The sequence below is a fragment of the Pristis pectinata genome, chromosome 2, assembly GCF_009764475.1.
Source record: "Pristis pectinata isolate sPriPec2 chromosome 2, sPriPec2.1.pri, whole genome shotgun sequence".
Classification (NCBI taxonomy): Eukaryota; Metazoa; Chordata; class Chondrichthyes; order Rhinopristiformes; family Pristidae; genus Pristis; species Pristis pectinata.
The window spans coordinates 50,559,307-50,575,312 of NC_067406.1; the positions used below are offsets into that span (position 1 = coordinate 50,559,307).

General features: G+C 39.1%; 2 protein-coding genes across 4 annotated transcripts in view; one reads left to right on the top strand and one right to left on the bottom strand.

Moving 5' to 3' along the window:
- The window catches only part of LOC127567549 (putative nuclease HARBI1), a 90,338-nt gene that overhangs the window by 31,089 nt on the left and 43,243 nt on the right, over positions 1–16,006 (top strand). The window lies entirely within an intron of this gene.
- The window catches only part of ankrd55 (ankyrin repeat domain 55), a 48,734-nt gene that overhangs the window by 2,912 nt on the left and 29,816 nt on the right, over positions 1–16,006 (bottom strand). The window contains exons 8-9 of the mRNA XM_052010572.1: positions 15,366–15,533; positions 13,068–13,732 (exon numbers count right to left, since the gene is read on the bottom strand). Coding sequence (XP_051866532.1) covers positions 13,068–13,732; positions 15,366–15,533 — 833 coding nt within the window. The remainder of the gene's footprint in view (positions 1–13,067; positions 13,733–15,365; positions 15,534–16,006) is intronic.

A 16,006-nucleotide genomic window follows, 5' to 3' on the forward strand; every position in this document is an offset into this window, starting at 1 on the left:
TTTCTTGAGCTGAATTTACCTTTTCATAATATCCATTTCTGAGGTAGAATTGAAGCAGGTGAGGCTGTGGAAATGGGAGTGAGAAGGGGTTCTGTTAGGTAGCCAATCCAATATCTGTATTAAAATATTATTGCCAGTTCTGTGACCTCTTGTGCACTAACCTTTTATTTGGCACCGTATTAAATTCCTTTTGGAAATCCCAAATATATTACATTCATAATGCTACTTACGTTCTCAAAGAATACTAATATATTTGTCAAACATGATTTTCCCTTTCATGAAACTTTGTTGATTCTGCTTAATTGCATTATGATTTTGTAAATATCCTGCTTCTAATAATCCTTAATAATGTATTACAAAATTTTCTCAATGTCAAATAGTAATATTACATTTTCAGTTTTACAATCCATTGGGACCTTTCCAAAGTCTGGTGAATTTTGGAATTTCACAATCCACTATGCATACAGCCAATTACTTTAAGACCATAAGATGCAGAGCATTGGGTCCAAGCAACTTGTTAAGCTTTAGTTTGTCAACAACCATCCTTGTCAAAGTCAAGCTTGTCAACAACCATCTTCCTTTGTGTGAAGTGTGACTCCAGCCACTGGGAAGTTTTCCCCTTTATTCCCCCTAATTTCTTTTCTACCACTTCTTCCAAAAATGGGCGCTACATTTAATTGAAACAAAGATATGATGTGCATTTTTTGGAGTATCTCCCAATTTTTCTGTGGAATATGGATATTGCTGGCAAGACCAAGATTTATTGCCCATCCCTATAAACTGTTATGCCAGTGGTAATCACGCAGTGCTGTTATCTAGAGATTTTCTGGATTTTGTCCCAGTGACAATGAAAGATTAGCATTTCCAAGTCTGTATGATTTGTGATTTATGGGGATGCAGCTGGCGCCCTGTTGGGAGGTGTAGTTGAAACAGCTTTGGCAAATTGCTGCATTGTATCTTGTTGTTTCATAATGCTGCTACAGTATGTTAGGGATAGAGAGAATGAAGGTTTTAGATGGTAGGTGGTGGATGGTGTGCTAACCAAACAAATTACTGACTGATTTGTCCTGGATGAGGCCAGGCTTCTGGAGTATTAATGAAACAATATATAGTATTCTGTCACTTGTAGGTATGGGACATTCGTTCACACTCTTTATTGAACCATGTAATCATAAAGTTGGGAACGTGCCAAACCTTGAGGTTACAAATGTAGTGGAATTCAATTCTGCTGATGATGAATGTATCAAGCTTCTCATGGATGGTTGCTTTTGAGCTGCTAGATTTGTTCTGAATCTATCCTGTTAATGCAGTCACACAAAACACTGGCGGGTGTTTTAAGTGTGAAGATGGGACTTCATCTCCACAAAGAATGCAGGGTCACTCCTATCACTAAACTCAAAGACTGTTACATCTGTGACAGCTGGAGTAACTTGTTGGTTTCTCTTAAGAATGCTTCCCTCTTTTTGGTTTCTCTCAAGAATGCTTCCTGTTTGATTTGACATATTTCTTGGTCCTGTGTATTGTTTCATTTGAGCTGGATAGCATCTGACATTTTATTAAATAGTAGGTAGTGAAGAAGATATTTCCTCTTTCTTGTTTTAACAGTCTGTGCAAGATGAGGGAGTAGACAGATACCTTTGAAGTGTCATTAGAGGAATATATTGCTTCTGTTCTGAAATGTACAAAGAAATGCAAACAATAATAAAAAAATTATATTGCACTGTTAATACATCAAAATATGCTATGATGCTTTATGGGATATTTTGACATTATAAGGACATATTAGGGCAAATGATTAAAAGATTGGTCAAAGAGGTGTCAGTGGTGGAGTGAATAAATTCTTAAGTGATCAAGTGAACAGAATTGGAACACAGATATCTGAGGGCTGGAGGAGCTTACAGAAGTAGGTAAAGAAGGATTTGAAAGATTTTAGGAAGATTTTAAAATTGAGGTATTGCTTAACCAATTTGGAGGGGTGGGCGGATGATATATGAATAGGACCTGGTGTGAGTTTGACATGAGTTTGACATGAATTTTGAGTGACTTCAGGTGTACAGGAGTAGAGTGAGGGAGGCCAGATAGACGATAATGATATCAGGCATGAATGGTTATGGTCTGTTTTCAAGGGCTTGGGTAATACCCATTAGGAGAAAGATAATACTTAATAAAGCATGTTCTTTAAGGGGGTTAAGAACAGTTACATCAGAAACCTTGTTTGAGAGAAGTAACCTCAAAGCAAACAGTTATAACTGTTTACATAAATGGACTGCCTTTGAAGGATTTGTGAATAAATACATCATGAGGCAATTTGTCTTTGATGTAGGCAAAATTGCTTTGCAAACAGCATAATTTACAGTAGTTTTTTTGGAGAGTTGGAAATATGGGGGAACCAAACAGCTATGCTAAACATATACAGTTACGCTGATCACATGTGCTGAATACGAATAAAGTCTGATTTTACTCAAAATGTATTACTGCAAGATAAAAGAGGAAATAGATGAAATGATGCTGCAAACTCGTCCAACAAATAAAAGTGGGTATAACCAGCTCCTAGAAATCATGATTTATAGAATAAAATGGGAACCAGACAGATACTTTATCAAGTTGTTTTCTTTAAAAAAATTCTCGCTGTGTTATAAACAAATGGAAACCCTAGTGTATTTCCATGTAAATTTTAAACAGGGTATAAATGATATTAGGCAGTTCAGAATGTGCGTCTCCAGAAACCAACGCAATAGTAGTTGGAAAATGTTTCTGCTTAAGTGGAAGCAAAGTGACAGAGGGGAAGGAACATATCTGGAGCAGGCCCTTTGTCTTGGAACAGGTATTTCTTAGAGACTGCAAAATTAGTTGAATAAAGTTTTGAAGACAGCAGTAGAAAAATATAGGGAAGGGTGCGATGCAGTCAGAGTACAAGCTACCAGTTCCTTTCTCCTGAATATATTTGCTTAAAATTGGTTGGGGACTACCCCAACTGACTCACCATCTGTGAACACTTTAAACACCAGATAGATCCTGCACATAATTCTGATGCTGTACATCTTTCTTCCTTTCCAAAGTAGAGATCATGACACTGATATTCTTCAGCTGGAAGGCATTGCTCCTGATACTCTTAGCCAGCAACTTAGAGTACCTTCCATTTGTATGATGATTGTAGCTTCAGCAACAATAAAGAAACGTGACAAAGCCAGGATAAGGCAGTCCATTTGTCTGACACCTTACCCACACTCATTTCCTTCACCATCAACGTACTGTGGCTACAGCGTGTATTACTGCAGTAGACACTGCAGTTACTCACCTAGGCTGTACTGACAGGACTTCCCAAGCTAGTGACCTCTACCACCAGAGGAACCAGACACATGGAAATACCCCTTCTGCAGGTTTACCTCCAAGTCACACACCATCCTGACTTGGAAATATACTGCCGGTCCTTCATTGTCACTGGGTCCAAGTCCTTATACTTCCTAACCAAAAGCATTGTGGGTGTCAGCAGTTGAAGAAAATGGCTCACCACCACCCTCTGAAGATCATTTTGTGCTGGGCAACAATGCCCACATCCCAAAAAATGAATAATACAAAAAACTTCCTTTGTATCCTCTTCACCTCCCTCTGATTATACAGAGGGTGGTGAGTATATAGAACAAGTTGCCAGAGGAAGTGGTAGAAGTGGGTACAATTACAATATTTAAAGGACATTTGGACAGGTTCATGGGTAGGAAAGGTTTAGAGGGATATGGGACAAATGCAGGCAAATGGGACTAGCTCAGGAAGTCACCTTGAACGGCATAAACAAGTTGGGCCAAAGGGATTTCCATTCTGTATAACTCTATGACACTATGATTAACTGAAGTCCCTTGAGTTGAGCCCTTGAGCCCCTAAATGTCCTTAGACAAGCAATTGGTAAGTTGAGAATGAATGCGGACTAATAACACAGAGAAATCATTCTTCTTTCTATTCTTGTTTTTACAGCGCCACATCTAGAGAAAGCAATGAAAATCGAATGGGTTGCTGAGGAGCACAAATTATACACGGATTTAACATGAAAGTGTTGATTGAGTTTGTTGACAGAGTATATTGTCTAATAACTTGAGAGGAAAGAAATGCAGACTCTCATGTTGAAGCTGTAGCTGACATTTGCTTTCTAACTTCTCTGAATTCCTCTGCTGTTTGGCTACCCAATAATTCCATTAATTCTGGAAGGCTTAAGGTTCCCATCCCCTTGCCAAGTCATGGAGGGTTTAACCTATCTTGTCGGGGGATAGGAGCCTAAGGGTAGAAATGCAAAGCTGGAAGATAGAGGTTCAAATGAAAGAAAATTTAGAGTCATGGAGCTGTACAGCACAGAAATGGGACCTTTAGCCCAACTCTTCCCTGCTGGCCATGATGCCTATCTACGCAAGTCCCCTTTGCTCACATTTGGCCCCTATCCCTCTGCACCTATCCTATCCCAAATATCCATACGAATGCCTTTTAAACATTGTAATTCTATCTGTCTCTACCACTTCCTCTGGGAGCTCATTCCATATAACCGTCAAACTTTGTGTGAAAAACTTGCCCCTCAGATCTCCATTAAGTATTTCCCCCTTACCTTAAACCTGTGCCCTCGGTTTTAAACTCCCCACCCTAGGAAAAAGACTCTGACTATCTACTCTATTAACCCCCCTCATAATTATATAACCTCTATGAGGTGATCCCTCAGCCACCTGCATTCTAGTAAGAATAGACCAAGCCTGTCCAATCTGTTCTTATAAGTAAAGCCCTCCATTCCAGGCAATATCCTGGTGAGTCTCTTCTGCTCTCTTTTTAAGGCTACTGTATCCTTCCTGTAGTGTGCTGGCCAGAATTGCACATGATACTCCAAGTGTGGCCTGATCAATGTTTTGTACAACTGCAACATGAATCCCGACTCTTATATTCAGTGCCTTGGCCTATGAAGACAAGAATACTGAATGCCATCTTCACTACCCTATCCACCTGTGTCGCTATTTTCAGGGAGCTATGAATTAACATCCAAAGGTCCCTCTGTACATCAACAGTCCTAAAGTCCCTGCCATTTCCTGTATATGGCTTGTTAGTATTTGGTGTGATCACAAGATCACAAGACAAGGGAGCAGAAGTAGGCCATTCGGCCCATTGAGTCTGCTCCAAAGAAAAGAAAGGGAAAAAGAAAAAGAAAAAGAAAAACAAAAGGGAAAAAGAAAAAGAAAAAAGAAATGAGAAATGGGGGAGAAAAGTCTGCTCCATGAGCTAAAGGAAAAAAAAAACAAAAAACACTATTCCTTTCTAGCCCCAATTTCCGGCCTTATCCCCATATCCCTTGATACCTTGACTAATTAGAAACCTATCTATCTCCTCCTTAAACGCCTCCAATGATCGGGCTTCCACTGCTGTACGTGGCAAAGAATTCCATAAATTCGCTACCCTCTGGCAAAAGAAATTTCTCCTCATCTCTGTTTTAAACCTGTACCCTCTAATTCTAAGATTGTGCCCTCTGGTCCTGGACTCACCCACCAAGGGAAACAGCTTGGCCACATCTACTCTGTCCAGTCCTTTCAACATTCTAAATGTTTCTATGAGGTCCTCTCTCATTCTTCTGTACTCCAGTGAGTACAGTCCAAGAACCGACAAACGCTCATCATATGTAAGCCCTTTCATTCCTGGAATCATCCTCGTAAATCTCCTCTGAACCTTCTCCAACATCAGTACATCCTTCCTAAGATATGGGGCCCAAAACTGCACACAGTATTCCAAATGAGGCCTCACTAGTGCCCCGTAGAGCCTCATCAACACCTCCCTACTTTTATACACTATACCTCTTGAAATGAATGCCAACATAGCATTCGCTTTCCTTACTGCCAATCCGACCTGGTGGTTAATCTTTAGGGTATCCTGTACGAGTACCCCCAAGTCCCTTTGTACTTTTGTACTTTGAATTTTCTCCCCTTCTAGATAATAATCTGCCCGTTTATTTCTGTTTCCAAAGTGTACAAGGGCACATTTCTCAACATTAAATCTCATCTGCCATTTCCTTGCCCATTCTCCTAAACTATCTAGGTCTCTCTGCAACCTACCTGTCTCCTCAATACTCCCTACTCCTCCACCTATCTTGGTGTCATCTGCAAACTTAGCCACAAAACCATTTACTCCATCATCCAAATCGTTAATGTACAAAGTAAAAAGAAGCAGCCCCAACACCGACCCCTGCGGAACACCACTAGTAACCGGTAGCCATCCAGAACAAGGTCCTTTTATTCCCACCCTTTGCTTCCTGCCAACCAGCCAATGCTCCACCCATTCTGTTATCCTACCTGTAATTCCATGACCTCTCATCTTATTAATCAGCCTCTTGTGCGGCACCTTGTCGAAGGCCTTTTGAAAGTCTAAATGCACAACACCTACAGCCTCTCCCTTATCCACCCTACCTGAGATTTCCTCAAAAAACTCCAATAGGTTGGTCAGGCAGGATCTTTCCATCATGAAACCATGCTGGCTTGGACCTATCTTGCCTTGCACCTCTAGGTATTCCATAACCTCATCCTTGAGGATCGATTCTAATAACTTTCCCACCACCGATGTCAGACTAATAGGTCTGTAATTTCCTTTATGCTGCCTCCCACCTTTCTTATACAGCGGAACTACACTCGTGACCCTCCAGTCCTCCAGAACTATGCCGGAGTCTATCGATTCCTGGAAAATTATCACCAGTGCTTCCGCAATCTCTAAAGCCACCTCCTTCAGAACCCGGGGATGCACCTCATCTGGTCCGGGAGACTTATCTGTCTTTAGTCCATTTAGCTTTCCTAGCACCTTCTCTCTAGTAACCTTAACTGGACTCAGTTCCATTCCGTGAGACCCCTGACTATCCAGTATATTGCTGATGTCCTCCACAGTGAAGACCGATGCAAAATACTCATTTAGTTCCTCTGCCATCTCTTTATCATCCATTATAATCTCTCCCGCACCGTTATCAATTGGTCCTATATTAACCTGTGTCTCTCTTTTAGTCTTCATGTATTTAAAAAAACTCTTAGTATACTTTCGAATGTTATCTGCCAACTTCCTTTCATAATTCATCTTTTCTTTCCTAATGACCTTCTTAGTTTCTTTCTGCAGGTTTTTAAAAGTTTCCCAGTCTTCTGTTTTCCCACTAATTCTTGCTTCCTTGTATGCCCTCCCTTTTGCTCTTATTTTAGCCTTAACCTCTCTCGTAATCCACATTTGTGCCTTTTTTCCATTCAAAACCTTCCTTTTTCTTGGAATATATCTATTCTGCATTTTCCTTATTTCTTATAGAAATTCTATCCATTTCTGCTCTGCTGTCCCTCCAACTAGCTTACTCTTCCAATCAATTTGGGCCAGCTTCTCTTTCATGCACTGTAATTTCCTTTGTTCCACTGAAATATTGATACATCAGTTATCAGCTTCTTCTTCTCAAATTTGAAACTGAACTCAATCATATTGTGATCACTAGTTCCTAATGGTTCCTTTACCTTTAGTTCCCTAATCACCTCCGGTTCGTTACACAGCACCCAGTCCAAAACAGCCGATCCCCTGGTGGGCTCATCAACAAGTTGCTCCAAAAAGCCATCCCGTAGATATTCCACAAACTCACTCTCCTGAGATCTACTGCCTTGCTGGATTTCCCAATCCACCTTCATGTTAAAATCCCCCATAATTATCTTAACGTTGTCACTCTGACACGCTTTTTCTATTTCTAACTGCAACTTATAGTCCACATCCTGACTGCTACTTTACCCTTGCTATTTCTTAGCTCCACCCATAAGGATTCCACTTCTTCTGACCCAATATCCTTCCTTTCTATTGATTTTATATCATTACTAACCACCAGGGCCACACCACCCCCTCTATCTACCCACCTATCCTTCCTATACACTGTGTACCCCTGGACATTTAGTTCCCAATCACATCCGTCATAAAGCCATGACTCGGTGATTGCCACAATGTCGTATTTATTAATCTGTAGTTGTGCCACTAGGTCATCCACTTTATTCCTGTGTGCCATCATGTATTACCCCACAATTATTTGGATTAAATTCCATCTGCCACTGCTCCACCCAACTTTCCAGCTGATCCACGTCCCTCAGTATCCTTTCATAACCATCTACGCTATCTACTATTCCACCAATTTTGTGTCATCAGTAAAATTACAGATTGTCCACCTACATTCTCATATAAGTCACATATATGACAAACAACAATAGTCCCAGCACTGACCGCTGTGGTTCACCACTGGTTATAGACCTCTAGTCAGAGAAGCATCTTCCCACCACCACCCTCTGCCTTCTATCAGCAAGCCAATTTTGGATCTATTTTGCCATCACACACACTGGATCCCATGTGCCCTAACCTTCTGGAACAGCCTACAAGGCAGGACTTCGTCTAAAACCTTGCTAAGGTCCACATAAACCATCATCAATTTTCTTAGTTACCTATTTAGGAAGTCAAACAGAAAGAAGGCATTACTGCAAGGTAATGATAGGGGTAACAGTAACCAGAGTGTATCAGGAAGCAGCAGGACATACAAGAATGAGAGTGCACAGGTAAATAGGGTCAGATTAAGGGAAAATGATGAGATAAAGTTAAAAGCTCCTTATCTGAGTGTAAGCAGCATTTGTAACAAGATGGATGAGTTGATAGCACAAATGGAAGTAAATGGGTAAGATCTGACAGTTGTTACAGAGATGAGGATGCAAAGTCACCCCAAGGCTGGAAACCGAGTATTTGGCATTTTTAAAGCATTGGTAAACAGGAAAAAGAGGTGGAAAAGCTCTGTAAATAAATGATGAGATCACTACAGTGGTGAACGTTGCACTAATGCTGTTATGTTTATATTTGCTGTTTATTTTTGTTCACATATAAGTTATGTATAATTTATATCAATTTAAGTTTATGTTAACATGTTTGTCATGTTTGGAATGCACAGTGCTGCTGCTGCAAAAAGCGAATTTTCATGACATCTCTACCCTATGTGTGTATGCCTATGACAGCAATAAACTTGAACTTGAATGATATTAGCTCAGAAGTTCAAGATATAGAATCCTTTTAAGAAATAGTAGGGGTAAGAAGTCACTGCAGGAGTAGTATATAAACCCCTAGGATAGGGTGTGAATCAAAAAGGAAGCTTTGTAAGTAAGGTTCTGCAATAATCATTAGTGTTATTAATCATCATATAGAATGGCAGATTGAATTGGCAAGCGTCGCCTTTTGGACGAGTCCATAATGTTTATTAGGAATGGTTTCTTAGAGCAGTATGTTGAGGAACCAACCAGGGAGCAGGTATTACGCTATGAGACAGAATTAATTAGTGTTCATGTAGTAAAGGATCCTGGGAAAGAATAATTGTAGCATGGTAAAATTTCAGATTCAGCTTGCAGGTGAGAAACTTATATATGAAACTAGTGTTATATAAACTTAAATAGAGTCAGAATTTGCAGAATTAAGTACAGAATTTGATGAAGTGGATTGTGATAATAGATTAAAGGGTAAGGCAGGAAATCAGCAGTGACAGACATTTAAGGAGATATTTCATAAATCTCAGCAAAAGTATACTTCACTGAGAAAAGAAAAGGTTCCAGGAGAAGAATGCACCATCTGTGATTAACTAAGGAATTTAAGGATGGTATCAATTGAGAAGTTTTTAGAAACCAGCAAAGGATAGCTAAAAAATTATAAGGAGGGAGAAGAGTATGAGAATAAACTGGCAAATAATATAAAAGCAGACAGTAAAAGCTTTCACAGGTATAAAAAGAGAGTGGCTAAAGTAAAAATTAGTCCCTTAGAGGATTTAACAATTGGATTTAACAATTGAAAATAGACATAAGATGTAGCTTCTAAATAATTATTTTGGATCATTCTCCATGGTAGAAAACAATAAAAAAATCCCAATAATAATAAATAATCAAGTTGAATGAGTGGGCAAGAAACTGGCAAATGCAGTATAGTGCTGGGAAATCTCAGTTTATCCACTTTGGAATGAAGAATGAAAAAGCAAATTTAATTATTTGTAATTAAATGTAATGAAACAACACAAAGCTGCAGTACAAAGGAAACAAAATGAGGAATACAATGATGGATAATCAGGAAGGCTAATGGAATGTTGGCCTTCATTGTAATGAGTATTGCTTCCCTCAGAGGATCATGGATCTTTGGAATTCTCTATCCCAGGGAAATTTAGAATTGGAGTCATTGAATATATTTAAGTCAGACATTGAACTACAAAGGAGTAAGGGGTTATGGGGAGAGAGCTGGAAAGTAGTATTGAGGTTAAAATTAGGTCAATCATGATTTTATTGAATGGCAGTGCAAACTGGAGGGGCTCATTGGTCTATTCATGCTGCTGTTATGTTCTTATATTCTAAGTTTGCAAAGGTTGGAAGGGGACCACATTTGTAGCATATTTTCCTTGGAGAAAAGTACCCCCTGATTGTCATGAGGTGTGGTTGAGGCTTGATGTCAGAGAAAACAGAGCTGATAACAGTTCCATCAAATGAGTATTTGCCAAGTATTTATATCCATGTCTGTAATGCTGTGAGTGTTAAATGGGGTTGTTAAAAGCCCTGTAACTAGTGGCTTTTAGACATCAACAGCAACCTTAAGAAATACTTCAGAAGTGTGAAGCAAGGCAGTAGCTAACAGCAAATGTATATAGGACTGTGTATTCTTGTAAGTTTTGCTTGACTCTTCTAAGAGTGCTTTTCCTGGTAGGACCTTTAAATTTCTCGAGGAATTGACATGCATTAGTCATGCCTTTAAATTTCCCCTTTTGACAGCTTTACTTCACCTCTATAAACAGAGTTTACTCCCTCTGAAATACTGGGCCGGGCGCATATGTGCTAACGACTGAGAAACCTTGAAGTGCTGTGCTATGCAGCAGATCTCTCTTACATTGTGGCAAAACTTCAGCCCTGTTCATCAAGCAGGATGGTTCTCAGAGACAGCTGGCTCATTAAGCTGCAGCAGATGTTTCAAATGCTGTTGCAGTACTATACTATTTCCTTTACCAAACAAACAAGCAACCAAACACAAATGATGTTAATGTCAGAACCAAATCCGGGATATCCAGATTAGGCTGAATTTGGAAATTTGGTGAGGTCACTACTAAATCAATCGTATAGGTGGAAATTTTATCCAACCATGTTCCTGTAAACTCTTCAAAATTTGTAATTCTTCAACAAATGAAGTAGCCCAAATAACAATCAGACATGTGCTGATAAGTGACAAGTAACATTGGTACTAAAGAAATGCCAGACAATTAGAATCTCCAAAAAGAGAGAGGGTATCTACCTATTCTTGACATTCAATGGCTTCACCATTGTCAAGTCCCCAGCCATCAATATCCTGGGATTACCATTGATCAGAATCCCAACTGAACCAACCACATAAATAACAAGGTTACAAGAGCAGTTCAGGTTCTGGATATCCTACGGTGAGCGACTCACCTTCTGACACCAAGGCCTTTTCACTATCTACAAGGCACATCTGGTGCATGACAGAATATTCTTCATTTGCCTAGATAAGTGGTATGTTGACAACTTCCACCACCATCCAGGATAAAGCAGCTAGCTTGATTTGCACATCATTAACTTCCCGAGCATTCATTCCTTCAACCACCATAATACTGTGGCATCATTGTGTACCATTTACAGGCACACCATGAACTTTGTTTAAGTAGATAATTAACTTTGTTTGAGAATCAGGTGCAGATGTCCATAGATGATTGTAGGGCTGAACTTCTGGGGAGTGCAGCACAACTTTTGTCACTTAATATGTCTTTGACATGGATGCTTCAGTGGTGGTCCTGCTTAGTGTGTGCATAACCAGGAGCAAGAGGAGAGACCCCACAAACAAGACAGACCGAGCAGAGGACCCTGCAGTAGGAGAGAAAAAGAACTATTTCCAAGAGACCCTGGAAGAGGACAGAGGAGGAATATACCTGCCCTTTCTTAATATGCTCTCAGGGCACACCTTGCAGGCCAAAGATCCTTTTAAACTCTGCTCCCAGGCAGAGAGACATTAGTTCAGGCAAAGACACCACAGGGCTTTAGGATTTCCAGGGGCAGTCTTTGAAGGAGACACTTCAGTGTTATGGTGGTGTAACTTTCAGCATTAAGTGGTGTTGATGTCATGTCCACTTGGATGACCAATGCCCATCCTGTAAGCATTTTGGAAAATCATTACAGAAAATAACTGACTGGGCACTGACAGATAGTTTCCAATAGCAGCATATGTAACATTGTTAAGCAACATTAATATTGTCAACCTGTCTCTCCAATAAAGACAATCATGTTTGAGATGCAGCATGTTGTTAAAAAAAATGAAGGATACTAACTGAAGTCTGCACCTGCCACCATGAATGCTGCTTACACAGAAAGAAAATTGATTGTCAAGCATTTGTATCAGAGTGTCACCATGAAGAAGTTTAACATTAACATGTCTGCCTGCTTGAGTGGAGGCATCACCATAAAGGTTGACATGCTTACATGTGTGTGTTTGTGTGTGTGTGTGTGTGTGTGTTATAGTGGTAGTAAGTGATGTTAGCATTGCTATGCTAGTTTTGTCAGATGGTATTTGAGTGTTACGTCACTATCCTTGACCAAATGAGTAAAGGCATGGAAGTTTTCTTTATCACTGGGACCGTGCCCACAGTGAAATAGTTCTGGCACTAGAAGTCCCTGTCATTAAATCTTTCTCACTCTCAGCCCAGCTGAAGATAAATTGCTGCTAACGGAGTGCTAGGATGATTTCCAGCATTGGTGAAAATAATGGGTGGCTTCCCTTTAAGAGCTGGATCCTTGATGTTAATTAGTACAGAATCAGGTTGTCAGGTTGACGCAGAGAAAAAAAGGTGTGGGTCCCTCATAGAGTACTGTATTAATGCATTTATTTAAGTGCAGAGATATTTTTCTAAGCCTGTAGCATTTATCTGTTAGTAACAGAGCTTTATCTACATTACATCATATTGATTCATTGCCTGAAGAATTTTGAGACATTATGACATGAGTTGCTATTAGAAGTCAAGTATTTTAATACAATATTTTAAGAGTTACCTTTAGGATTGTTAAGGAAGTAGGTGAAGTGAGGATGATGTGAGAGTTCCATATGTTTAGCTCTTTCTTGCAGAAAAACTTCCAGCAGCTTTGCCGAAGGAGGAGCAGTCCATGCTTTGTGAGGCAAAATATGATTGGTATTTTTAGCCCACAGACCATCCAAAATTTGTTGAGTGCTGGTTCGATTCTCAAACAAGTCATGTTCACTGCGGCTTTTTTGAGACCTGTGTGCAAAGTGATGTGTACTAGGTTTACTATCTGTGTTCTGAACCATGCAAGGTGAATTTGAAAACAGAGGATTGTTAAGAGTTAGTGGTGGAAGGCTCTCTGTCCGTATAGGGGGAAGGCTCTTATATATTTGTTTTTTGTTTGATGGCTGGCGTCTTCGAATTGTTAGCCCTGCAGTTGTTTTCCCCATTCTATTCTCCTCTGCCCGTTCCTCCAAGTCATCATAATTATTGGGATCCAAGATGCAATCAAAGGTTGTTATAATGTCGTCGACTTCAGAAGTTTCATCTCTTAGACATTTGTCCTTGTTTTTATCTTTCCGAGTGACCTTTTGCTCATCTTTTTTCTTCTTACAGGAAAATATCTGGTTCAGTACACTAAAGCGTCCCTCTTTTTTCTTGCTGCTTTGGGCAGGTTGCTGTCTTATAGGATCAGATCTGTGGTCAATAATAACACAATTTACAAGACTTTCTCAATAGATTTTATCAAGTTCTTCATTTGATTAATATTTAAAGCATAAAATAACCATAGATTTTATGGCTTTATAGTAATCTTTTGTGTTACAGTTATGAGAGGCATAAATCATACTTTATAGTTTTTATTCCTGTGTTTAGTTCCTTACTTTAAATAAATTATTATTTGCAAATTTTATTAACTAAACATTGAAGCATTTTGAATAGACACAGTTACTGACTTGCTTATTAGGTATTGTTTCAGAGCAATGCTGATTCTATGAGAAGGGGCCATTAATGTTCTGAGGGACATGTTATCTCGCACATTAAATTCTTCCTTGGCTATACTGTAAAACTTTGGGTAACTTTGGACCTTCAGTTTATTTTTGTTGGTGTTTGTTGCAAGAAAATATCAGCCAGAATAATACGTGCCCCCCTTTGAATGGAAACATGGAATGCTGGTTAGATGTGGTATGAGTTTCAAACTCAGACCATTCTTCAAAGGTTCTCTATTTTTCAGCAGGAACTATTTTAAATCAGACATTCAAAGTAAATGATAGTGAAGAAGCTTGTAACTTCTCAATAGTACTTTCATTAATGGTTCCATCACTGGGGACGGATGGTTCATCCATTGGAGGAGAAAGGAATCACTGATTGCAACTTCTGGATTTCTTTGTTTCACTGTCTACTTGCATATGCCAGAAGTGTTACCCAGTAATAATGAAAAATAATGACAGCCTTGCTGTTATAATCACAGCATGCTCTGGGTTAGTATGAATCCCATTTAAGTAAGTTTTTTGTAGACTTGTAAATGCTATAATATTCTACTCAGCTTGATGCAAGGTATTCTGGAAAAGGGAAGAAGGGAGGGAAGAAGAAGGATAACCTTTCTTTCAGTTATGTTTATAACAGACAAGTGAAGATGCTACAGACCAATCTACTTTTTGTTTGTTTGAGGGTATTTTAATTATTGGGAGCATTCCTATTGTGCTTAAAATCCTACCCTAGTATGCAACGTTGTGTATTTAGTTTCTTAGTTTATGGTATGAGTTTCATAGGATAACTAATTAATTAATTTTCTTAGTAACTTTGTAATATTGTAATTATAGCTGGGCCAATGCAGTCACCAAATATGTTAGCATTAGTTCTTGCAGTTAGTGTCTGGAGCATCATTTTTATTTTTCATTTTGTCTTGTAACACTATGGCTTGTCATTTGAATGGTAAAATCATGGAGCTAAGTTGCATAATGTTGAACATGATCTGTTAGACTTTCTTTTCATCTTTGCCCTGAAAACTGTCCATAATTCTGCAATAATTAGCACAACACATGCAGTCTCATCTCAAAATAGTATTGCTTTTGAGAGAGATGGACAAACCTTGTCATTAGTTTAAGCATTATTCTTTCTTTAGCCTGTGACAGATTGACATTTTGTGTATAAGTACTTTATTCAATTCACAAAAACTAAAATAGCTTGATTTGAAAAACACAGAATAGCAAGAAATTGGGTAGTAGAACATATTTGTACTGGAGCCAGGTATTACCCTAGCTCAGGGCAATGCATTATTTATCCAACATTCTATTCACACAAATAATTGATAGGTTTATGTGGAACTTACCTATTTTCCCGTGAGAGAAGCTTGACACATGCTGTGTGCCCACAGTACATTGCATATGTTAACGGAGTGTTTTCATTGATATCTCTTGGACTGCTGTCCACGCCGAGCTGTATCAAAGATCGTACACAGTCTGCCTTCCCTGCAGCAGCAGCCCAATGAAGTGGTGTCCTAGGGAAATGATAAAACACATCAAAAAGGCAACAAATCTTACCTCTGAATGGCTAGTAAATGCCATACTGATATTTAATACATTGAACAATGATGAAGCTTTGATCAGATGCTTCAATATGAGATATGGTAGGAAAGCCAAGTGGTGAGAGTTACAAATTTGAGGGTAAGAATAGATTTCAAGGTATGCATCTCTCTCTAACTATGCAGCTGCCTGACTGATAATGGGTATTCAAAGTGAGGGTGATCAAAGCACATTCCCTCCAGTATATCATTTCACCCTACTCCGTAAACAGTATTCCTCTGATTCTTACATTCTCACAGTACTACATAGTTGAATTTAGGACTAGAACTTCTGTACTTCAACATTAAGAGTTTGATTTAATATTAAAGTTAAGCTGTGCTCTATCATAGTAAGATAACACATTTTATATAGTACCTTTTATGACAGGAGGATGTCCCAAAGTGCTTCA